The 26564-nt window shown below is 44.5% G+C and overlaps 1 protein-coding gene across 3 annotated transcripts in view; it reads left to right on the top strand.

Annotated features, from left to right (window-relative positions):
- Window positions 1-26564, top strand: part of MAP4K3 (mitogen-activated protein kinase kinase kinase kinase 3) — a 1052401-nt gene that overhangs the window by 257134 nt on the left and 768703 nt on the right. Inside the window, exon 3 of one of the 3 annotated variants that reach the window (XM_029594355.1) lies at window positions 21286-21855. The exons of the other annotated variants lie outside the window; for them this stretch is intronic. Coding sequence (XP_029450215.1) covers window positions 21674-21855 — 182 coding nt within the window. The 5' untranslated portion in view covers window positions 21286-21673. The remainder of the gene's footprint in view (window positions 1-21285; window positions 21856-26564) is intronic. 3 annotated transcript variants of the gene reach the window in all.

The following is a 26564-nucleotide window of genomic DNA, read 5'->3' as shown; positions in this document are numbered from 1 at the left end:
AAATGAAATGTATTTCAACAATTTATGCATGATTCCGTAAATATATACATAAATAAAATGTTTCACGACACAACCTATCTTATGAAAACCTTTCATTTATATTAAAAAATATATAATATTCCAAGATTAATGTTATTGCTATAATTTGAGTAACAATAATAAAACAAAGTTATTGTGGTGGTCAATTTACCTCTTTAATGAGATGTATGAGCTTGATGGGATGAACACAGCTTTTTTTTTTTTTTTTAATTCTTTATTCAATTTTCATTCAAAACCATTTTTAAACAAAAATATATCATAAGTAATTTTCATACAATAATGTAACACATAAAAACAATAACTGAACAAATACTTTGTATCTCAATTATCTCCAATAATTGGGGGAAAAGATCATATAAATTAGAATTAAATTACATAATTCAATGATTAGAGGGGAGAGAGAGTACTTTAAATTCTATTGACCGTCTAAATTTTCACCTTGTATATTTTTATCTTGTAAAAAAGGAATGTAGAGACTCCTGTAGTTGAAGTCTCTACTTTTTCTCCTTTCTGTTCCCCAGATCTATCTGGAAAATAAAAAATCTTGGACACCGCAAGAAGATCTTTATCCTCATATTGTAATATATCCCTTTGATATTTTTTAAACATTTCCATTGGAGATAATAGTCTGGTCTGCGGAAAGTTATTTATCCGTAGGTTTTTAAACCTCATCATATTTTCTAGTTTTTCCGTTTCCCTATGTAAGACCAGACTATCTTTTATATGTACTGTCTCAGTATCCTCCAGTAATTTAATTTTAGATGTTACTTTCACCAATTCTTCCTTTAAACAGGTTATACCCAATTTTTGTTCTCCTATTTGTACTTTGTTTGAATTTACTATAGCTGACAATGATGAGTTCATTTGGATTACATTTTCATTCATTTTTACCATTATTTTCCATATATCCTTTAATGTTACATCCTCAGGTGGATCCATAGGCCAACAAATTGGCTCTTTAGGTCCCTCTTCAGAATTACTTAGTCTTAACATCTTGAGAAACAGCACAGTCACTCCCTTTAGGTGGGCTAGCTGATTCTAAGTGTAAAAACCCTTATGGCAATGGCTGTAAAGGGGAAGATGGTCCCACGCCGGGGCTCAGCGAGGCAGAAAACTGTCCTCCTGATATATCCCCCATTGGCGTCTCATCACGTCTAAAAACGTGATTATCCATTGGGCCCCTAGGTGTTATGGGGGATATGGGAAAGCTTTTAACCTTTCTCTTCCTTCCCATCTTATGGGTTAGAAGAGAAATTATAAAACTTTCAAATCCACACAAGTGTTAGGACTTACCGGCAAGTCTCCCGGGCTTCCGGGCAAAGGTGCGCGCCCCTTCGGAGTGCGCGGCGGCGATGCGCAACTGTCCTGGCGATTTTAAGGCCAGGAACTGCCGATGACGTCACTAACTCCGCCCCCTAAATCGGGGCACAGCTGATCCTTCAAGCGCAATTGATGGCAAAAAGTCCGGTACAAGCCCAGGATCACTGGGGGCCTCTCTCTCTCTCTCCTCCACCGAGGTTCCCCCTGAACACAGCTTTTTAATATTTGGTGTTAATAATAAAAAGTCCAAAGGGTCTGCTGCGTAATTTTAAAAAGCCGGCCAGTTTCACACTATAAAATTATTTGATAGCCTCATTCAACTAATTCTATATGGCTATGAAAGTGAAGTCTGGAATATATAGGAAGGGACAGAATGTCAATATAAATCCTGCACCTCCAGTTCTGTAACTCTGTGCATCCACTGAAATTCCCCCAAACAATGGAGCTTGGATGTTTTCCCTTACAGCTCATCATACTAGAAGATATTTTCAAATTCTGGTGTCACCTCACAGTAACAGCAGTACAAACACCTTCCACTGCCAGGCACATTGTGAACTAACACAAAACTCCGCAAAAAAGACACTCAAAATCTATACTGCAATCCCATCTTCTTTATCATTCTGGTTGTACATTTTCTAATCCTTCTTTTCCTAGCGTGTAGCAGATGGACTCAAAACAAGTGGGTATAGTGTGCTCGTGCTAGCAGTTGGAGACTGATCTGACATCAGCACAGGTACATATACCCCCGCAGGAAGTGCAGCAATTCAGTAATTTCCGTCTCTAAAGCAGTTTGGAGCTACCTCATGCTCGCTGAGCGTTTTTCCAAATTCTAACGACTAAATTCATAGAAGAAACCTACCTGAAGACGAGCCCCGCACTCCTGCGGTGATACCATTCGGTCCCTCCCCCAGTTGAGTTTCCCGAGGCGATTTCCGTGGTCCCTCGGAGGTAAGAGCCTCTGTCTGGTGGCCGGCTCGCGGCAGGGACCTAGCCACCGAGTGAGAAGGGCTCGGGCGCGGCTTAGAGGCAGCCTCGGTCCCGGCGCGGACTTGGCCCCCGAGCGAGACGAGTTCGGGCGCGGCCTAGAGGCAGCGGGTGCACTTCCTCGAGCGCGGTGGTGACGGTAATCACCCTCTCCCCCCGCAGCCGGAGACCACCCGGGTCGCAGCCGGGAAGCGCCGAAGACAAGGTAAGGCGTACATCTTTACTTGTTGGTCTCCGAGGAAGCGAGGATTAGTGGAGTCTGCCTACGTGGCAACCCGCCAAGGAGGTCGCCATTTTGCCTGCCTGCTCGCCGTCGCCTTTTGCCCTGGTTCGTCGCCGCGCTCTAGCGCTCAGGCCAGACTGAGCGCACAGGCAAAGGGCGTATATGTTAGGCGCACGTTCATAGAGGCATGGATTGAAGTCACCTTGATTCATGTTGAACAGCGCACGCATGTTGCTACGCGCCCGTTGATAGTCGCACACTGTTAGGCGCCCGTTGATAGTCGCACGCTGTTAGGCGCCCGTTGCTAGGCGCCCGCTGCTAGGCGCCAGCCGATAAGCTACGTTGATACGCGCATATTACAAAGCGCAGACGCCAGCTGGCGGGAGATAACAGACAAGATGGAGCATAAGAGAGCCCATGCGTCAGCAGAGCCGGCACCTCCAGACTCAGGCATAAGAGCTCTAAGCCTCTGCTCAGCATGCAACCTCAGAGCAACACAGAGCGAGGAAGCAGACTCCCTATGTGCCCAATGTGAAGAGGCCCTGGGAGTTCCAGGCCAGGACAGGTCGCAGCCCAGCATACTTGCCAGTTCCTCAGGGAACACCCCGGACCTAGCAGGCCACGGTGAGCAGCCAGGGAACCCAAGAGACCTGGTGCCCCTAAGGCCAGATCCTGCTTCGCTCTCCTGGGTGGAATTGTTCAAGGGGATTCATGCCTTTGTCTCAATGCAGTCTGCTCCCAGAACGGGTCCATATGTACCGGATGACCCACCCCCTGGACCCTCAAGGCCTAGGCATGGCCACTCGCCACCCGGAAGCCCCACTTATGGGGATTCAGATTGTTCTGAGGAAGACGACGAGCCCCCCAAGGAGGGAGAACTGCCCTCGGGGATTGAACCATATCGGACCATGAGGCGCTTCTTTCTGAAAGAGGATCTCCCAGGCCTGGTCTCTCAATGCCTGTCGGAACTGGATATCCCGGGCCATGACACCCCAGAGGAACCTAGAATGAATCCCCCTGTTAGAGGGCCTGCGCCAAATGGCTCACCATTTTCTCCTCCTACAAGCAGCACAGCAGCTAATCGATTTGGAATGAAATGAGCCGGAGGCCTCATTCAAAAGGGGGTCGGGCCTTGCCTGGCATGTACCCCTTAGACCCGGCAACCAAGGAGCTGCTGGCGTGCCCCAAGGTAGACGCCATAGTTAGCACAATTTTGAAGTGCACCACCATTCCAGTGGAGGGGGGGGGGGGGAGGGTGCGGCCCTCAAGGATACACATGACCGGTGCATGGACGCCATTCTGAAACAAGCCTTTGAGGTGGCAGCCATGTCCCTACGAATTGCGACCTGCTGCACCGTGGTGACGCGTACCTGTTTATCACAGGCTAGGAACAACACCCCGGGCGAAGAGATGGAATCAGCTCTCTCGTTCCTCACTGATGCAGCCTCCGACCTAGTCCGTACGGCAGCCAAGGGAGTGTCATTCTCAGTGGCAGCCAGGAGACAGCTCTGGCTACGTAGTTGGTCAGCCGACTCCTCCTCTAAGACACGTCTCACGAAAATGCCCTTTAAGGGATCCCTCCTGTTCGGCAGCGACCTCGAGAAACTGGCCAATAAATGGGGCGCCTCTCCATTACCCCGTCTACCAGAAGACAGGTCAAGGAGGAGCCAGCGCCCCTTTCCTAGGCCATCCAGAGGTAGAAACTCTCAGCGCTTCAACCCTTACAGGGCTCGCTACCAAGCACCTCGTTCTCAGCCCAGGAACCAGTCCTTTTGGACTAAGCACAACAAGAGGAGAACCGGCTCGGGTTATGGTCCCGGCCGCACCCCACAATGACAATCAGCCGACCCATCCGGGGGTAGCAGCCATAGTGGGCAGGCTAACCCTCTTGTACCGCAGGTGGGTCGAAATTACCTCGGACCAGTGGGTCCTCGCCATCATCTGAGAAGGGTATTACCTGGACTTTCTTCAGCTCCCGCCGGACAGGTTTGTGGAATCTTCTTGTTCACCCCTCAAGAGGGCGGCACTAGAAGTTACCTTGCGGAGGCTCCTGTCCCTAAAAGCCATAATCCCAGTGCCTGCAGGGGGGAGAAATTCTGGGCATTATTCCATTTATTTCATAGTACCCAAGAAGGAGGGCACTTTCAGGCCTGTCCTGGACCTCAAGTCAGTCAACCGACACCTACGGGTCCCCAGCTTTCGCATGGAAACTCTGTGGTCTGTCAAAAATGCAGTACAGCCAGGGGAGTTTCTCACATCCCTAGATCTGTCGGAAGCCTACTTGCATATCCCAATCCATCGGGATCACCAGCGCTATCTACGCTTCAAAATCCTGAACCAACACTTCCAGTTCCGAGCTTTACCCTTCAGGTTAGCCACCGCGCCGCGGACCTTTACCAAGGTCATAGTAGTGGCGGCGTCCCTCTGGAAGGAAGGAATCCTTGTCCATCCCTACCTGGACGATTGGCTGATCAGGGCGAAGTCACTGTAGGAGAGCCACCAGGCAACCAACAGTTATAGCTCTTCTGGAAAGCCTAGAATGGGTAGTAAACTTGAACAAGAGTTCCCTACAGCCTTCGAGGCCTGTCCCTCTGTTAACCTTGAAGATGGTGTTCCTGCTGGCCATATGCTCAGCACGCCGCATCTCAGAGCTACAAGCAGTGATCCGTTTCTCGGAATCACTCCAGAGGCTATCCATCTTCGCACGGTTCCTTCCTTCTTACCCAAAGTAGTCTCACACTTCCACCTCAACCAAACCATATCCTTGCCTACCAAGGAAGGTTTGAAGAAGTCTGAAGAAGGTCGAATACTACACCATCTCTATATTGGCAGGCTGCTGTCCAGATACCTGGAAATGTCACAAGCAGTATGAAAGACGGATCACCTGTTCGTCTTTCACAGCAGGAAGAAGCAAGGAGAAGCGGCCTCACGGGCAACCATCGCCCGCTGGATCAAAGAAGTTATCAAGGCAGCCTACGTAGAAGCGGGAAAACCACCACCTCTATTGGTCAAGGCTCACTCTACCAGAGCTCAAGCGGCCTCTTGGGCAGAAACTAGGATGCTGTCGCCTGCAGAGATATGTAAAGCGGCGACGTGGTCCTCCCTCCATACCTTCTCCAGATTCTACTGTCTGGACGTCCAGGCCAGGGAGGACACAGCATTTGCGAGGGCAATCCTGAACGGACCTCGGGCAGCCTCCCGCCCAGTCCGGGAGTAGCTTTTGTACATCCCACTTGTTTTGAGTCCATCTGCTACACGCTAGGAAATGTAGAGATTACTTACCTGATAATCTCGTTTTCCTTAGTGTATGGAGATGGACTCAGCATCCCGCCCGGCAGCTGGTATACATGGGGATTCACCGACTCACGGTAAGCCATGTTTTCTTATATAGGGCAACAAATTCCAGAGTTTAATTGTGCATTGAGTGAAAAAGAACTTTCCCCGATTAGTTTTAAATGTGCCACATGCTAACTTCATGGCATGCACCCTAGTCTTTCTATCATCCGAAAGAGTAAATAACTGATTCACATCTACCCGTTCTAGACCTCTCATGATTTTAAACACCTCTATCATATCCTTCCTCAGCCGTCTCTTCTCCAAGCTGAAAAGTCCTAACCTCTTTAGTCTTTCCTCATAGGGGAGCTGTTCCATTCCCCTTATCATTTTGGTAGCCCTTCTCTGTACCTTCTCCATCTCAATTATATCTTTTTTGAGATGCGGTGACCAGAATTCAGGGTGCGGTCTCATCATGGAGAGATACAGAGGATTTATGACATTATCCGTTTTATTCACCATTCCCTTTATAATAATTCCGAACATTGTTTGCTTTTTTGACTGCCGCAGCACACTGAACTATTTCAGTGTGCTATCCACTATGACACCTAGATCTTTCTTGGGTTGTAGCATCTAATATGGAACCTAACATTGTGTAATTATAGCATGGGTTATTTTTCCCTATATGCCTCACCTTGCACTTATCCACATTAAATTTCTTCTGCTATTTTGATGCCCAATTTTCCAGTCTCACAAGGTCTTCCTGCAATTTACCACAATCTGCTTATGATTTAACTACTCTGAACAATTTTGTATCATCTGTAAATTTGATTATCTCACTCGTCTTATTTCTTTCCAGATCATTTATAAATATATTGAAAAGTAAGGGTCCCAATACATATCCCTGAGGCACTCCACTGCCCATTCCCTTCCACTGGGAAAATTGTCCATTTAATCCTACTCTCTGTTTCCTGTCTTTTAGCCAGTTTGTAATCCACAAAAGGACATCGCCACCTATCCCATGACTTTTTACTTTTCCTAGAAGCCTCTCATGAGGAACCTTGTCAAACGCCTTCTGAAAATCCAAGTACACTACATCTACCGGTTCACCTTTATCCACATGTTTATTAACGCCTTCAAAAAAGTGAAGCAGATTTGTGAGGCAAGACTTGCCTTGGGTAAAGCCATGCTGACTTTGTTCCATTAAACCATATCTTTCTATATGTTCTGTGATTTTGATGTTTAGAACACTTTCCACTATTTTTCCTGGCACTGAAGTCAGGCTAAGTGGTCTGTAGTTTCCCGGATCGCCCCTGGAGCTCTTTTTAAATATCGGGGCTACATTTGCTATCCTCTAATCTTCAGGTACAATGGATGATATTAATGATAGGTTACAAATTTTTACTAATAGGTCTGAAATTTCATTTTTTAGTTCCTTCAGAACTCTGGGGTGTATACCATCTGGTCCAGGTGATTTACTACTCTTCAGTTTGTCAATCAGGCCTACCACATCTTCTAGGTTCACCGTGATTTGGTTCAGTCCATCTGAATCATTACCCATGAAAACCTTCTCCAGTACGGGTACCTCTCCAACATCCTCTTCAGTAAACACCGAAGCAAAGAAATCATTTAATCTTTCTGTAAAGGCCTTATCTTCTCTTTGTGCTCCTTTAACTTCTCGATCATCTAAAGGTCCAACTGACTCCCTCACAGGCTTTCTGCTTCGGATATACATGTCCCCGTCTCTTCCTCTCCCCCCCCTAAGCTAAGCCCAGCAATATTGCATTCCCCACCACAATACCGGAAGCTAAAGCCAGAACAGTTACCCCACCGGCAGGAGCCTGCTGTCTAGTAGTGTATCTAGAACTGAATTGGGGGGGGGGGGGGGACGACGACAAGATTAGTAGGCATACATTTGTACACTTATTCATTAAATAATTCCTTAGAGTGCACCTGACAATGGATTTCTAAGTAGCGCGCAATAACCATCATGAGTGACACTTAAATATTTAAATTAAATTATTTCAAGCACTTACCAGTTTTAAAAATCTTATTAATCTGTATTAATTTATTATAATTTATAAATATACAATATCATGTGAAAAGTAAACAATACTTAACAGAAACATCAGATCCAATCATGTAGTAAAAGATTCTTTTATGAATCCTTTCCAAAACAGCTGAGAATACCATAACCACAGAAAAACACCAATAATTATAATAATCATAAGAACTTAAGATTTGCAACAGGTGTAGATCAGAACTCAAACATGCAAAAAAAAAAAATTAATATTCTTGTCACCTGAGTAACAGCAAAACAAACTCCTTCCAGTGCCAAACACCTTATGAAATAACACAAACCCTCTACAAAAAAACCTAGAACCTTGCCATACCATGCCATAACAGCAGTAACTCAGGACTTGAAACAGCAGCAACCTAATCTATGAAAAGGCAGCATTGAAATATTCACCAGGCCCTAAAACACTAATACATCACCTAGTGGACAAACAACAAGCTGGACTACTACAAATCCCTTCAGAGAAACTACATGCTAGCTGAAATAATGCATCTGTGTCACACACAGGCAGAACACAGATCAACCCTTACCTAATGCATAAGGGACTACAAATCAGAAACAGAAACATGCAGACAAAACTTAAGTAGAAAGCTTGAACAGTGTAATACTGAAAAAAGCAAAATACAAACGTACAAGAAATGCACATTCCCATTCTCAAAGATGGCATATTCTAATCACTGAAAGTCAAAATAATTTTTTTGTACCTTTGTCTGATCTTATTTGTCTAATTAGTTGGTCCCAATCTCTTTTTTTTTCTCCTTGTCTCTTTTCCTAATTCCTTTCTCATGGTCTCTTATTCTTTGTTTTTTCTGTCTCCTTCTGTTGTCTTTCCTTCCTTCCTCATACACATGCGCAGGTTCTCTCTCACATGTGCTCACTTACACACATGCTTTCTCTCACACAGGTTCCCTAAGAACATAAGACATTTCTATACTTGGTCAGACCAAGGGTCCCTAAAGCCTAGTATCCTGTTTCCAACAGTGGCCAATCCAGTCTACAAGTATCTGGCAAGTACCCAAAAACTAAGTAGACCCCATGCTACTGATGCCAGTAATAGCAGTGGCTATTCCCTAACTCAGCGTGATTAATAGCGCTTTCTCCCTCACACAGGCTCCAAGTCCAACACATTCTCTCACACACAGGTTCCGACTCAAATGCAGGCTCCCACTCTCACATGCTTGCTCTTACATGCAGGCTGTCTTTTATTCTTTGTTTCTTCTCTCTCCTCCTATATTCTTTCTTTCCTTCCTCATACAAATGCAAAGGTTATCTCTCACATGCGCTCTTATACACATGCTTTCTTTCACACAAGCTCTCTCACATGCTCTTTTTCACAGTCTTCACTCAAGTTCCCACTCACATAGGCACGCACACTCACACAGACACACTTTCACACACACATGCAGGCAGATAGGAAAGCACTTGCACACACATGCAGGCAGGCACTCTCATACACACACACGCAGGCAGACACACGCCTGCAGCAGGCTGGCACTCTCACAAACACATGCATGTAGGCAGGCAGTCTCTCATACACACATGCAGGCAGCTAGGCACTCTCTAATATATAGATAGATATAGAGAGAGAGACAGGCCAGGGTCTAATTTTCAGCTGCTGTAGATGGACTCTGCGGCTTCTTTGGCTGCCATGGGATGGGCTCCACGATGGTCAGACAGACCTGCTTGCAGAGGAGAGAGCGCTTGCCTTGTGGGCTGCTTCCTCCTACTTGACTGTTGGCGCCTGATGTCATTCAAGCTCCAGCAGCTGAGGGAGGAGAAGGTGGCCTGAAGCACAGCAAAGCTGCGATCCTCCAATTCATTTGGAACAGAAAGGCTGCGTGAAGAGATTGTGGCAAAACCCGGAGGATGGCGGAAAGGACATGTTCTGTCCTACCTGCCACCAATGAGACTTCTCCTTCCATAGCTGGCAGAAATTGTGGGGGAAAGGGCCATGGCCCCTGAGTCACCATCACTTTCCGATGCTGTGGTCCCATCTGTAGCCACGCCATTGCAGTCACCATTTTTTGAAAATTGGAGGTTGTCAGGTGCAAGAGTGTTGCACAGGATTGCAGGCAGTAAGAGCATGTAGGATGGTGCTGTTGATACTGTTTGTTTTTTTTTTTGGGCGGGGGTGGGGGGGAATCTACTGATACAGTTGGATAGTCAGCAGTGGGGCATGGTCCTAAGGGGGAGGAGCTAACAGTCCCAGGCCAGGTGCTCTCTCAAATTAGGGAGCAGAGCAGTAGAAAAACACTGTCCCAACCAGTCTTGGCTTCCCTACCACAAGACAGTGCTTGCTGAAAATTAGCACCAGAGCAGGGCCAGACACAACCTCAGCGGCAGTGGAGAAGCAGCATTCTGACTCAGGACAGGCTTCTCTGTGACATGTTTGTACATTCAGTGTGCTTTGGGGGAAAAAATGAGACTGCGCCTAGGGACGTTGGGCCCCCCAACCTCCCTTGCTACAGCACTGAGGAGAACATTGCCTCATATCACATATATTTTCTCCTGAGGTGCTTTGTCAAATGCTTTCTGAAAGGCTAGATATATTATATCAGTTGGCTTACCTTTATCCACATGTTTATTCACACCTGCAAAAAAATGTAGCAGATTGGTGAGGCAAGACTTTCCTTGACTTAATCTGTTGGCTTTGTCCTATTAAACTATTACTATCAATATGTTCAGTAATTTTGTTTTCTATAATAGTTTCAACCATTTTTCTAGCACTGATATCAGGATTCTTGGTCTCTAGTTTCCTGGATCATGCCTGGAACCCTTTTAAAAACTGGGGTTACTTTGGCCACCCTCCAATCTTCGGATACTGTAGCTGACTTTAATGATAGTTTTCAGATTACTAATAGCAGATCCGCAATTTCATTTTTCAGTTATTTCAGCAGTCTGGGATGTATGCCATCTGTTCCAGGTGGTAAGATATTCTTTAGTTAGCCAGTTTGCCCTAATACATCTTCCAGGTATGCTGAGATTTGTTTGTCCCTCTGAATCATCACCTTTAAATACACTTCTGGCTTGGGTAGGGTATCTGCCTTATGTCTTCCTCAGTAAAGACTGAAGTAAAGAATTTATTTAATCTTTCTGCTATGGCTTTGTCCTTTCTTATTGCCCCTTTCACCTCTTGATCATCTAATGGTCCAGTTGACTCCCTTGCAGGTTTTTTGCTTCATATGTAACTGAAAAAGCTTTTGAGTTTTTACTTTCACAGCAAGCTTCTTTTCAAATTCTGTGTTTGCCTTCCTTATCAGTGCTTTGCATCTAACTTGCCAGTGTTTAAACTGTTTCCTGTTTTCTTCATTCATATCCATTTTCATTGTTTAAAGATGCTATTTTGGCTAGAATAGGCTCTCTCACCTTACTATGCTGGCAATGATTTGGCTTCCCTTCCACCCTTCTTAATGCATGAAATACATATATTCTGGGATCCCAAGATGGTATTTTTAAATAACATCTATGCCTGATGTAAAAACCTTTGCAGGTGCTCTGTTCAGTTTTTTCTTTACCATTTTCCTCATTTGATCATAGCCTCCCTTTTGAAAGTTAAATTTTATCGTGATAGATTTTCTTAGTGTTCTCCCTTCAGTTATCAAGTTACATTTGATCATGTTATTTCTATTATCAGATGGCCGCAATACTGTGTCCACTGACACCAAATCATGTGTTCCACAAAGGATTAGGTCTAAAATAGCTCCCTCTTGTTGATTCTTGTACCAGCTGCTCCATGAAGCAGCCATTTATTTAATCTAGAAACTTTATTTCATTAGCATATCCTTATATGACATGTACCCGATCAATATTGTAGTAATAGAAGTGACCCATTATTATTGTGTTGCTAATTTTATTAGCTTCCCTATTTTCTGGTAGCATTTCATCTGTCCATTCTGACCAGGTGGATGGTAAACTCTGGGGGGAATTGTGTGCAGAAAAATAAATTCTGCATACTTGTATATTGTTATTTTGACCAATATAATTACAATGTTTGAGTAAATGTAAAATGTAATGGAGAAAAGTTATTTCTAAAAGATGCAGAGTTTTAAATATTTTGAACAGAATTCCCCTAGAAGAACGCTGTAAGAGTGTTGCTTCCACCGTTTCTCCCTACTCCCATGACCAGACCTCTTTCACTCTGCCCTTTCAGGTCTCAACTCCTCTGCTTTCCTCTCTCTCTCCCCCCATTCCGCTTAATCTCCATTCCTCAGCCCTCCACTTCCAGAATTTGATCATTCTCTCATACAGGCTCCCTCTGTCCCTCTCTCACACAAATACCCCCTCACAAGGCTCCTTTTCTCTCGTACACACACACACACACACACACGGATCACTCACATATACACACATAATCTCTCTCTCGAGCACACATGTACACAGGCCCCTTCTCTCGCGCATGTACACACACCCTCAGTCTCCCTCTCGCTCACACACACATACCCTCATTCAGGCTCCCTCTGTCCACACACCCTCACACAGGCTCCCAATCTTATTCACACAGGCGTGCTGTCTTGCACAGACATTCGCTGATTCACACAGGTGCGCTCTGTCGCGCACACATCCATCCTTTCTCACAGTAGGGTTCACAGCCTGTCATTGCTACAGGTGGGATGGGCTCAGCCTGCAGCTATCCCAGGCCACTGTTCTGTGACTTTGCCGTGAGCAGAATGGGCTCCACTCATGACCACCGGGCTTCTCCGATCATCACTGCAAGCGGGATGGGCTCTGCAGCCCATCAGGCCTCTAGTCCAAATTCTGCACAGGAGGAGAATTCTGCATAAATCTGCACTGCACGGTTGCACAGCGTTCCCACAGGAATAACGATAGTACTCCCCCCTCTGTTATTCTACTTCCCTTCTCATATGGAATTTCTATCCATAAAGATTATACAGTGTATGTAGTTGCCTGCTTTACTTTTATCTTGTTTGACTGTATGCCCTCTTTAACATATAGCGCCACCCCTCCACCAATTTGATCCATCCTATCAATGCAATATAATTTGTACTCTGGTATCTGTGTCCTGTTGGTTATCCTCCTTCCACCAGGTCTCTGAGATGTCAATTATATCTACCTCTTTAGTTTTGTACATTCTAGCTTTCCCGTCTTATTTTTGAGAGTTCTAGCATTTGTATATAGACATTTCAAAGTATGTTTTTTGTTTTTATTAACAACCTGCTTAGTTGACAACGGTAATCTGGAATCTTTCTGCTCTGCCTCCCCAGAATGTTCTTAAGCTCCTAGCAAACCTAAAACCTTCTTTCCTGCACTAGTGTCTTATCCATGCATTGAGGCTTTGGAGTTCTGCTTGTGGAATGGGAAGCATTTCTGAGAATGCAACTTTGGAGGTTCTGGATTTGTTTCCTACCTAAACATCTAAATTTAATCTCCAGAGCCTCCTTCCTGTATCTTCCTATGTCATTGGTACTACATGTACCATGACAGCCAACTCCTCCCTAGCTCGCTCTAAATCTTATCTAGGCAGGATCTCTTCTACCCTTGGCTAAGATGGTGATACCAGCTAGATTGGCCTCAGGGGATATGGTCCCCTTAGACCGCTAGGTATTGAAAGTACGAAGCAGTGGTGGGATCACCTCAGCCTGGAAAGTTTTATAAAATGTGGCCATGAACCCATCGAGGCTTGGTGACTTTCCAAGCTTCAGTCCCTGAATGGTCTGGTAGATTTCAGCAAGGGTGATCTCAGCATTTAGAAACTTACATGCCTCTACTGACAAGGAAGGCAGCTCCGCCCTTTGTAAGTATTCATCTATTATAGAGTCGCTCCCCAAGTCGTCAGAGGCATACAGTTCTTCGTAGAAGCGAGTGAAGCGTGAACGGATCTCACTAGCCTCATACAACATCGAACCTGTGGAATCCTTGATTTTAATTAAGAGACTAGGCCGCGCTCTCTTTAAGCTTCCTTGCTAGCAAGCGGACTGCTTTATTGCCAAATTCAAAATATTTCTGTCGCAGCAAATCGAGATGGAATGCTATTTCTCTAAATCAAGTGCATGCAGCTCCCTCTTAGCGGCTTGCAGAACCTCTAGTAAGTTAGGATCCAGGGACCTCTTGCGACTTAGAGATAGTTTAGCAATATGCTGCATAAGGCTAAGGCGTTAAGCATTTCTCTCCTTTTTAAGGAAGCTTGCCCGAGCGATTAGTTTCCCCCTAGCTACAGCTTTCAAACAGTCCCAGACCGTTCCCGGGGTCACTTCCTTGGTGGAATTCAGTTGTATGTACTCCTGAATATCACCGGACAGGGATTCCACAAAGGTTTTGTCGTTTAATAGACTGTCATTTAAGTGCCAATACTAACTTCTTAGAGATCTGGTAGCTAGCTGAATGTCTAGCCATATTGGTGCATGATCAGACCAAATAATATCCCAGATATCTGTCCTAGTTACCATTTCCGCCATATCTTTATCAATTAAGTACATGTCAATATGAGAGTAAGTTTGATGGGTATGTGAGAAGAAAGTATAATTTTGCTGGGTCAGATTGTACAAGTGCCAAATATTAATCAACCCCCCTATCTCCAGTCAAGTTTTTTTAAAGTCCTTCTATGAACACTGCCTCCCCCAGCTGTAGAGCTCAAATTATCCAAATAGGGGTACTTGGTCAGGTTGAAATCCCCACCAATTATAACCTTCCCCTCTGTCCAGTTCTCTAGCAGTATAGAAATGTGTAAGAATGAACTCTGCCCAGAATTTGGACCATGTAGTGTGAGGAGTGTTAGCAAAATATTAATTAATACTTTCAGAGCTTCGTATCGTCCCTCAAGGGTCCCTGTGAACTTCTTTGACATCTATGACCAGGGATTTAGAAAATAATATCCCCACCTCTCCGTACTTCTGATGAATTGATGCTGAGGCCAAAAATTGTTGGGGAAAAAATCCGTCCCAGAGGAGCCGTTCTGCCCGCTTTAATAAATGGGTTTCCTGGCAGAAAATATTTGCCTTACCCCTTTTTGTCTCTTGAAAAAGTAGTTTCCATTTTGTAGGGGAGTTCAGACCTTTAACATTTATCGAGAGTATACGTAGCTCAGCCATTGGAAAACATTAGAGCCTTAGAGCATATATGGCCACTTCCCCGATTATCCACCCCCTAATGAGGAATTCAGGGACCTCATCTGAACCTCTTTTCGAAGCTAAGATGGGTACCCATCGGTATCTGATTGATAACCATTTTCTCCTCCATGTCCCTTCCCCTAACCCCACTCCCAATAGCCCCTGATCCTCTGCCCACAACTATCCGTGGTGGGCTCCCTCCTCCTGAAGGTGTGATGTCATCGAAGTCCTGACCCCTTCCTCCCGGGGTCCTCCCAAACATTACAAAGCCAGAGATAGGTGCAAAATAGTCGCACCCCTCTCTAACAGTTAGCACAGGTAATTAGTCTTATGGGAAATCATAGCGGAATCGCCTTGCTGATGTCAACAAGGCTCACCCATTATAGGAAAATGCAAACTGTCTATGTAGATCAGTCAGGGTGGTCAGAAAGCTGACATGAACCACTCCGTAAATGCTTGCCTCCCTTCTCGACCCTTTGCCACCTTGGGGTATCGCTCCAAAGTTTGGTAGGATTCCAGGACTCTGAATCATCTTGCAATGGGCATCCCAGCGGCCTGCAATATGTCCACGGCTTCCTCTGCAGAAGATACTCGTGAAGATATTCTGGCAACCGTGAAGCTCAGGCCGAACAGAAATAACCACCGGTATCTGATGTTATTAGCTCGCAGGGTCGTAGTGATCGCGCAAAAACCTCGCTATCTGCGGATGGTGGTCAGTGCCAGGTCCTGAAAGATCTCCACCTTGTGGTTCTCCCAGAATATAGAGCCCAGATTACGGATCCGGAGTGCAATCTCTTCCTTTTGGGCATAGCTGTGGAAACACGATATAATGTCCCTGGGCCTCTCCGAGCGATTGGCTCCCAACGAGCGATGGGCCCGTTCTATTTTGATCGTAGCTGCCTTTACTGGTTCAGTTTCTGTGCTGAGAATTTGGGCACATATATTGCTGACAACTTGCTTGCAGTTCCTGAGATTCAGGTAGTCCCCTAAACCTTAAGTGTCCTCTCCGACCTATTCTCAAGGTCCTCAATCCTGTTAAGGAGATCATCTTGGGTTTTTGTCAATTTATCCTGAACCAACCTGCAATTAGAAATTTCAGATGCCTGCTCCTCCAAACAGACCTCCATCTCTGTGACCCTGTTTCCCAGTGCTGTAACATCTTTCTGGATTTCATCCAGAACCCCATGCAGCTCTTTTTTCAGTCCTTCCATATCCCCTCTGAGCTCTCTAACCATTTAATGAAATTTGCATGGCTCGGCGGTGCTTCCCCCTGCCCCCTCTGCTCTGGGCTCGCTTACCTCCTCAGCCATGCGTGCGGCCTGCATATTGCCATCAGGTCCCGCCTCCATTGTTGCTGCAGAGAAGGAAAAATGCTGAAGATCAGTTATTTTTCTTCTGGGCCGCCATTCTAGCATTTTGGCAGCCTGCTGCTTCAATTTTTTGTTCTGGGATCGCTTGGGGTAACGCGACGGGGGCTGATGCAGTCTGGTCGGGTGTGGAGCTCCTGGTTTAGGCAGCCATTCCCAGCGGTGACGTCACTTATTAAAATTTGTTTTCTAAGAAGAAAGCAGCTGTTATAAAAACTAAACCCTCTCTGTCTCTCCTTGCATCCCTCTCCCAGCCAGCCAACAGTATTTTCAGAAAAGAAAAAAACATCCCTATGTTTTCTTGCCCAGTAAGCCACCAGCTTTAAAAAAAAAAAAAAAAAAAAAAAAAAAAAAAAAAAGAAATCTACCCCAGGTATTTTTTATTCCAGTTGGGCTTGGTCCTGAGGCCCTGTCTTTGGGAGGGGAGCAGTAGCAGCTAAATGTTAATAAGCTGACATGAGACTGAGTTAGGTCTGCTTGGCTCTCAGGTCCACCTTCTGTTTAAGAGGCAAGATGGGACATGGTCACACGGTGCCTGAGAGTGGAGCAGATTCTGACTCAGTCTCACGTTGGCTTATTAACATTCAGCTGCTGCTGCTCCCCTCCCAGATATGAGACCTCAACATCAGTCGCAACTGGGGAAAAAATCTGCAGGAGAAGTAGGTAAGATTTAGAAATGTCTCTGCTGGCTATGGTGCAGGTTTTAGTGCAGCATGTACCACTACAGAGAAGATCTTGCTTCTTCGTCATTCTTCTGTAATCCCTGCCAATCTGCAACTCGCAGAAATGCTGCTGAGGACTGATGCCAATCCATGGACCAGTAGTTGAAAAACACTAACCAAGAGGATCTAGAGAATAAAGAGGAAGAGCAGCTGTATTCCATAAAGGAGAAAATGTATCAATTCTCAGGCTCTTAAGAGAGAAGAAATTGTCCTCCTTAGTTTCCCAGGTGATGAAGCTATTAAGGATTTTGGAGCAACACCCGGAAGAGTCCATGACAGAAGGGAATCCCATGTTAGAGAGCATTTATAAGCCTTCTAGATTCTTCCCCTTTCAGAGGGCCTTCTTTTCACTTGCTATACTAGTCTATTACTTTTGGGATTATCCTGTTCCTCAACTGTCAGAGGCAGAGGGCACACCTCTTTCATGACTCACTTCTGGCCATAAAATGGGGAGTAGTCTTAGGCCCTTGTCAGTAGTGACTGTCTCCTGCAGCTGGGGACAAGGATACTTGAACGTGTTGAGTCAGTCAGGGTATGGCCCCGGCCTGGTTGAGCCCTTAAGTTCTGGGGAAAACAAGCTCTGGGGTTGCTTCCCCCCAGTGTAGCTGCCTCACAGATGGGTCTTCACCTGGTCGCAGGCACCTAAGGGAGATTTTCCAAGCTCCTGAGGGACTGAGGATCTCTTCCCCCAGGAGACATTCCCTAGGGAATAGTGGATCCCAGATGACCTAGGCCTATTTAAAAAGAAAAAAAAAAAGCAAGTCTGGAAAGCTGTATTTTGTACCCAAAGATCTCTCTTGCTCCCTTCCTGTGTCTCTCTCTATCATTCTCCAGCTAGCATGATCAGGCCCTCCTTTTGGGGCTTCAGCATTGTGGTCGCTTCAGATGCCGGCAAAAAAAAATAAAGGAGAAAGGCACCTTGAAGCGAGAGGAGCCAGGGGCCATGACACACATCTCCTGCAAGAATGCGGCCATAGCAGGCAGCTTAGCAGCAGTAATAACTGATCTCCAGCAATGGTGAATCGTCTGGAGGGGGCCTGGGAGGGGAAGGAAAAGTGTGGGCCATTCTATGTGGCACTGTGGGAAGGAATTAGGCCTCGGGACCTCTACCTCAAAAAACCTATATTAAAAGCATTTTAGCTTCATCAGCCTGGCACTTGAAAAGGTTGATATGCGAAGCAGAGGATACTAGTAAGCAGTAGTGACAACTATGCAGAAGGCTTGTAAAAACTCAACTTTGTTAGTCCTTATTAGGGTCTGGAGGCTATTTGAGTCTTTCTGGCAGGAGAATGGAGCTTCTTAGCTAAGACAGATATTCCTTGAATCCTCAAATTTTAAAAAAGGGTCTGGACAAGGGCTTAGCCCTCAACTGTTTGAGGGTGCAGGTAGCAGCCATATCCTGCCACAGAGGCTGCATTAAAGAAACCCAGGTTCCTGCACAGCTAGATTTTGTGCATTTTTTTGAGGGGCGAAGTAGGTACAACCTCCCTTCAGACAGATTGCTCCTCAATGGGACAAGTTGGCCCCTGAAGGAAGCTTCCATCTAGGATCTGTCATTAAAGACTACCTTCCTGGTAGTCATTTTCAGAGTTGCAAGCCCTCTCATGTAGAGAGCCCTACTTAAATAATATGCGTGCATTGTCACTTTTAAGCTGGTACCCTCATTCCTTACAAAGATCATGTTTGCCTTCATCTGAATCAGGCAATGTTGCTGCCAGTTTTCAGAAAGAGGGAATATAAAGGGGCGGAGAGTAGTCTTCCCAGCATACATCCAGAAAATGTAATACTAAGATACCTGAAGATAACAAACCTTTCAGGAAATCCAATAGATTGCTTATATTGTTCCTCATAAGGGGAAAAACAGCCAGGCAGTGCTAGCGAGATGGATCTAAGAGACCCTCTATTCAGCGTATATGCTAAACAGAAGGCAAGCACTGGCAACAACTTCACATCCACTCTATTAAAGCACAGGAATCTTCCTGGGCACAAACATAGTCTATCTCTTCGAGTGAAATCTGCAGGACCATTACTTGGTCATCCCTGCACTCCTTTTCCAAGCACTACAGGCTGGACATACAGGTAAAGGAGGAAGCGGCTTTTGGGATTAATGTAACGTTTCACTGATTATGCCAGTTTTACTTTCTGTGTTTCTAATGCAGCACAACAGATTATTGACCATAAGTTTGAACAGGTTTAATTCAGAGTAAGCACAGCTATCTATCCCAAACTAAAGATAACTTCAGACATCTTAATTAAAAGTTAATTTGTTCTCTTACCATGCTAGCAAACAGCAGCTGAAGGAGATGGGTAGTTTTGGTCTGTGAGGACATCTGCATCTATATTTTGTTATGTGCAGATCAGGAAAACTTAGCAGCTGGGCATAGGTATCTGTGGTCAAGTAGGCTTGCAGGTTTCTTCTGGTTCTGAGACTGTTGTCCGTTGGTATTCAGTTGGAGCTGTGCTGGCTCTCTTGGATTAAGGGAATCCTGGCTCCTTTATTTCACTTACTTTTATAGAAGTGAATATGCATAATGAATGCACAGTCAATGCATATGGATGAGGACCAAGCATAGCTCTCTGGATGTTTCACACTTTTTATAAGAAGTGAGTTCATTTTAGCCAAGGGATCTACATAGTCTCAAAACGGCATTAGAGATGTGTCCTCCAATCAGTATCAGAGCTCTTTGTTTCAAGCAGAGCTAATGGACAGACTGCCACGTATGCCAAGGATATATTTTACAACCTAGGAATTCTTTTTGCCAGGCCCTTATTTCTCAGATCTGTCTCATATAGAAAAATGTCCATTATGCCTTGCTGTCATCCTTCCATTTTCTTTAGTTTAGAGAGAGCATGCTCCTTTAAGATACTCAGAAAATATTGTTTTGAATTGTTCCTACAGTAGCTTTGGTATCTCTCAACAGTAATGGATTCATCTAGCAGGTGAAAAGGAAGGTAAAATTGTTCTTACCTGATAATTTTCTTTCCTTGAGTCCTGCTAGACCAGTCCATGCTCTACCCAGGAATACACTGGCCACAAGCAGAGTCACAAAAGGTGACTAGACTCACTTTCTCTTCTTCCTACCCTTCCCCTGTTTGTCCTTCCCTGAGGGAGGGTAACCAAGGGAGAACAAAAAAAAGAGGGAAATGGTAAGAAGAAAAGTGGAAATAGAGAGGGCAAAGAAAAGGGGTAGTTGTCCGGTGCTTTGGCAGGAAGCTACTGGCAAGGACCTACTATCACTCCCTTTTTTTATGATCAGAAATGAGGGCATGAAAAGTATATCCACTGTCTCTGACAGATTAACAAAGAGATAATCCCAAGAGTAATGGAATGATCTAGCAAGACTCAAGGAAAGAAAATTATCAGGTAAGAAAAATTTTACTGCACTGGATATGATGACTGAATAGGAGCACCCTGAGGCAATGATAAAGCCATTTCCCCTCTGTTGAATATGGTTGATTGCTCTGGTATCAACAGTGATGCGCAAGACCATAATTACTGTAGAGAGCAATATGGCTCCCTGGGATTTCTACAACCAAAAGATTGCGGTGCTCCTTGAGCAGTCTTTTGAGGTTGCAGTCCTTTCATAGCAAGTTTTGTTGTGCAGAGGCTTTGTGGTAAGGGCCCTTGTGCATTGGATCCAACAGCTTCCAGAAGAATCAGAGGATGAACATGGCTTCATTCATTTTGGCTAGGAGGTTGCTATGACTCTGCCATTGGTTAGCAGACAGTGCCTCTATGATGGAAACCAATGTGATGTTCCTAACGAATGTCTGTATATAAAAATGTTAAATAAAATAAATAAATGTCTTTAAACTTTTTCTTCAGATGAAACCCTTGTTTGGTGAGGAGTTGGTTAAGAATAGTGGTAAATCGAGGCCAGAGCATTTACTATAGGCTCTGTGGCTCTGTTAAAGGGCAGTCTGGTTGACAGCGATTCTGGAAGTATTGCTTAGCTTAATTGTATACTTTTAAAAGCTAGTCCTCAGAAATGTCATGGCAGAAAAAGACCATATGGCTTATCCATTTTGCCGATTCAAACCAACTGCTCAACTGTATAATCTCTACAACTCTCTCCAAGATTCCCTGTGATGTCCCATGCTTTCTTGAATTCAGATACTTCCTTTATCTTGACTGCCTTCACTGGGATGCAATGAATCCACCATGTTTTCTGTAAAGAAATGATTTATTTAACAATATTTATAAATTGCTTTACAGATTAAAGTTGCCCAATGTGGTATTTCTTTAGATTATGCCTGAGTGTGGAGATCCAAGATGGCGCACACTAGCTTCTGCATGCTGAGGCATCTCTTTTCTTTGCTTTTTCAAGAGGATACTCATGCCCCATTCCAGCCGAAAACGGAGGGCCAGGGAGAGGGTAGTCTCGGAAGCCCCCCCCAGATGGCCCACCTACATGTCCGATGGATGCTCATGTGCATTGTGGAACTCTTCAGCTGGAAGTGGGTCATGAAGATGGAACACCTGAAGATGGAACACCTGACCCAATCCATGACTCTTACATCTTTATTGCCGGCTGAAAGAATGGCCCCTGTGAATCTTGCAGTGTCTAGAACCATCACACAGCATTTGTCCTCATCGTTTATTGATGTCGCGGAGATCAAGGGCCATTCCGAGACCACTGTGCTTGCAGACACTGTTTTGGAGTCCGATGTTCTCAGTGTTCCAGGGGAGATTCTTGCCAGAGGACTTTTACAGCACTATGAAGCAGATGCCTCACAGGGTGAAGCTGTATCAGATGGAACTTCCCAAACAAAGGTCTTTGCTATGGTAAGACCCATTGTTTTTTCTTTAGAAACAATTTGGGAAGCGATTGTTACTTTAAATTCTAATATTATGCTCCAACTGAATCCTGTGGTTAAGAAAGTTAGTGAGATTGAGATACAAGTCAGGTCTTTACAAGAGGAAAGTGTTAAAACTGCTCGGACTTATGAGATTGTGAAACAAAATATTGGGAATTTAAACGAGTTAAAACCAGTTTTAATGAGAGAAAATCAATTCCTTACAAATAAGCTTGAAAATTTGGAGAACCAAATTCGTGGAAGGAATCTATGGTTAATAAATTTTCCTAAAGTTCCTCTTGTATCAGCAAAGGACATGTGGACCAGATATGCTTTGGAGATCTTAAACTTGTCAGAACAAACATTACCACCAATTGCTAAAATTTATTACCTATTACCTTTTAAGAGAAAATCTATAGAGGGTCAGAATATTAAAATTCTTTCACTTCTAGACGTTTCTGAGATCTTAGAATCATCTGATACTGAGTTGGCTCAACCAGAAACTTTAATTATATCTTTTTTACTTGAATTGGACAGAGATTGGATCCTTAGGATGTTCTTTAGACATCGCATGGAACATTTTCTTCATTTGAAGGTTCAAATGTTTCCAGATCTGGTGAAACAAACCCAAAAAAAAGAGGAAGCAGTTTCTCATAATAAGACCAAGAGTATTCTTGGTTTCTCATAAGACCAAGAGTATTCAGTTTCTCATAATAAGACTTTAAGAGGAATAAAATACCCATGTAAAAATCTTATTAAATATCGTGATGTCTTATCTTCTTTCATCCTTTTCAACTCTCTAATTTTCTTTCTGATTGAACTTCTTCCTTAAGTGATATACCTACTTCTGATGCTGTATAATCTCATAATGCCTGGGATTTTTCTTTATGTATTTGGTTCCATTTTTGCTAGTATTTCTTTATTTCCTTTCAAATTGTGTATTGGTCTCTCCAGGTTTGAGGACTTGGAATATTTGGCTTTACTATTCTTTCTTCTGTTTCTGATACTCTGAGTATTTAAGATTTCCTATTTGGTAATGTGATTGTATGTTACCTCTTTCAAGAATTTCTTAAATGATTATTTAAAAATGCATAAAAAAAAAAAAATTATGCCTGAGTGCATCCTTTTTCATCCTCATCCCATTAGTTCTCATTCCAGAGCCGCCTTTCTGTTGAAAGAGGCCAGCTTCCTATGCATTTACACCTTAAAGGTATATAAATGTCTGACTGTTCCCGTAGATAAGCAGGGATGATTTAGCCCTGCTGTCTGGGTTGTCCTCCGGGTGGCCAGGTGGCGGAGCTTCTCTTAGCTTATAGTTTTCAGCAAGTGTGCTTGTGTGCTACTTCCTCGCAGCTCCGGTCTGCCTCAGTCTGTTTTTTTTCCGCGCTGCTGGTCGCACACGGAGTGCTCTAGTCGTTCTTCTCTGAGGAAAAAAAAACCTTAAAAAAACACCAGCATTATACCGTGGCTGCCTGGCTTCAAATTTTGCCAGTGTGGCAAGATTGTCTGCGACTGATGGCCATCAGCGATGTTACATCTGCCTTGGTCCAGGCCATAATCAGGCTGCTTGCAGGGACTGCGGGCGCATGTCCCCTCAGGCCCAATGTCAGCGGGCCGCAAAAATTGTGAAACTAAAGGAGGTTGCGTCGGGCTCCTATGCCCTCAGCACCGGGTCAGCCGAGTCATCGCCAGGACCCAGTCGGGCTAGCCAGGCCGCGAAACACAGAAGGGCCTCTTCCGACAGGCCTTCGGGTCTTCCCAGCCCGCCACTGAAGCGTGCTCCCCTTGCCCCGAATCAGGGAGGTTCAGGTAATGCATCGCTGCTGTCCACGTGGCCACCGGCTCTGGCGAGCACGATCCTCCAATTCACCACTGCGACGCAACATGCACTTCCCACCTACTTCTCTACACAATCTTATTTAAATTATTAAAATCAGTTTCTTGCCCACATATATCCCGTGGTTCGAGGCGGTTTACAAATGATACATATTAAAAACATAATAGCAAAGCAGTGCAAACAAATTAATTCAGAAACAAAAACATTCTTGTAATAGCCTGCTACACATTGTGTTTCCTTCATATGCTTTATGTACCGTCAAAGACTGTTTTGAATAAATGCGTCTTTAAGGGGTTCTTTTTTTGTTTTTTTTAAATTCCTGCTACACGATATCAAGTGTAACTGCTCAGGAAGAGAATTCCATATCTCTGGTGCTGCCACCGAAAAAGTTTGCTCTTTTGTAATTCCAAGTTGTGCTACTTTAATAGAAGGTACTGCTAGGAGGTTCTTGTTCTTGGATCTTAGCACTTGGTTAGGTCTACAGGTTCGAAATACAGAGTTGAACCATGGGATAGAATCATTCTGAAGAAGTTTATGGACCAGTGTAATTATCTTGTATTGAATTCTAAAACTAATTGGAACCTTCCCTGCAACCTATCATTCAAAAATCTTCCACACCTTCCCCTTCTAACTCGCACACACAGACATCTACCCTTATTCCTTCATCCCACAGAGAACCTGCAAGTCACCCCCACACTTGAATATTCTATAGCAGTGGTTCCCAACCTGGGGTCCACAAGACTATCCCAGGGGGTTCACCAGTAGGGATGCAAAGAAGTTTAGCTATGGAGAAAAAGAGCAGGCAGCTGCTACCTGTGATTAGCTGAGTTGCTGCTTCAGGCTAGGAAAGTGAGAGTTGGGCTTATTGCTGCTTGGAAACTTGAACCCACATTGCTACAGACCAGGAGGAGGAGCAACAGAGATGGACCATTTGCACCCATTAGGAGCCTCAAACCATACTGCTGCCTGTCTGGCAGAGGCAGATAAGAGAGGATCGACTGCAGTCTTTAAGAGTCATAAACTCCACTGCTGCACTTTGTGAGAATGGGGGGAAGAAAGGGGCCATTTGCAGCTGTTAAAACATTCAGCAGACATTGCTGTACACTGAGGAAAGCAGGAGAAAGCAGGGTGATTACAGTGAGAAGCATTTCCCACTAGTGCCACATGCTCTCCTGCTGGCCTGACAGAGAGAGATTGAGAGCTGCACTAAAAACATGAGTAGAATGATTGAGAGGAAGGAGGAAATGGGACTGGGGTTGACAGTATGAGAGGATAGACTGGGAAAGGAATGAGACAGGAATGAAGGAAGAAAAGAAAATAGGACTATGGTTAACAGTGAGAGGAAAGAGACAGGAATGAAGAAAGAAAAAGATAAGGAGACAGGAATCCATGATTGACATTACTAAGGGGAATAAGAGTAGAGGACAGCCTATCAGGGGAGATAGAGGACCCCTTGATTTATACTGAACTAGAGATAGAGAGGGATTGAGAGGACGGAATAGAGGACCACTATAGACCAGGAGGGAGAGATGAGCTTCAGAGATCGAGGAGGGAGGACGAGACAACAAATAGATGTTGTGACATTAAACATAAGTTATTCAGAGGGACACACAGACTGACATAGAGCCTTCTTCCTGTTGAAAAGTAGGCTATTGTTTTGCTTTTTCTAAAATCAAATTTTATTTTATATTTTATTATATTTTTATATTCTGCTTTTTGGCACTTCAAAGCGGATTACACTCAGGTATTGTAGGCTTTTTTTTTGTTACTTTCACTTTCTAAAAAAGTAGAAAAGAAAAGAAGGCTTAAAGTGGGTCAATTTTCAGGGATGGTAAGTTTGTAAATTTTTTATGCAGCTAAACACCTGTTTACCAAAGTAAAAAGGCCGTTTGAAAAGAACTATTGCTTACCACTGAGGGGAAAATTACCCATGCTGTGAACAGCAGGAATGGCGGAAGCACTAGGGTTGGGCCTAGGGTGCTAACCTTTAAGGGGCAAGAGCGGCGGCGGCAAAGAGGAGTGGAGATTTGGTGGGTCGTGAGCAGTGCCCAACCTGCTCGTGGCCCAGAAAACCGAGAACGAGGTAGGAGTCAGAGTTGGAGCCGACACCGGGGGCGAGCGCGCTCAAGACAGAAGGTGCCTAGGGCGCCTAATCCCCTTGCACCAGCCCTGGTGAACAGCATGCAGACTTTTACCTGCAGGCGAAAATATGGAGCAGGCCTAAGTTGGGGGAGGGAAAGTACATGCAGGGATTTAAATTTAAATGCTTAGGCACACTTTCACGCATCTACTTCAAACTGAATGCAAAGTACAATGGTACAAAAGTACTGGCTTTCCCTCAATGGCCCAAATTCTCAAAAGGAAACTCTGTGGGCAGTTTTTTCTGAAAATTAGATTGCAGGTCTGCAGGTACCAGTGTTGATTTTCAGCCGAGTCACACTGAGTTGCCAAGCTGGAACTTTTTTTGAACTTGTTTCCTTTTCTTCTTTGCAGCTGGAGTGGGCTTCAATGTTTAATTAAGAGGGCATAGAAACATAGAAATGATGGCAGAAGAAGACCAAACGGCCCATCCAGTCTGCCCAGCAAGCTTTCACACTTATTTTTCTCATACTTATCTGTTACTCTGACCGCTGAGGTCAGGGCCCTTATTGGTAACTTTTTGGTTCTAATTTCCTTCCACCCCTGCCATTGATGTAGAGTAGGGATGTGAATCGTTTTCCATATCGTCTTAACGATAGAAATCGTGTGGCAGGGCAAGAAAATCGTGTTAGGCACGATTTTTTAGTTAAAAAATCGTTAAAAATCGTTTTTTCCGATTAGTGCGCACTAACGGAGAGTTAGTGCGCACTAACTGAAAATGA

This window comes from Rhinatrema bivittatum, chromosome 3, assembly GCF_901001135.1.
Source record: "Rhinatrema bivittatum chromosome 3, aRhiBiv1.1, whole genome shotgun sequence".
Classification (NCBI taxonomy): domain Eukaryota; kingdom Metazoa; phylum Chordata; class Amphibia; order Gymnophiona; family Rhinatrematidae; genus Rhinatrema; species Rhinatrema bivittatum.
The sequence above is the reverse complement of the archived record's forward strand: the minus strand, read 5'-3'. Positions and strand labels throughout refer to the sequence as shown.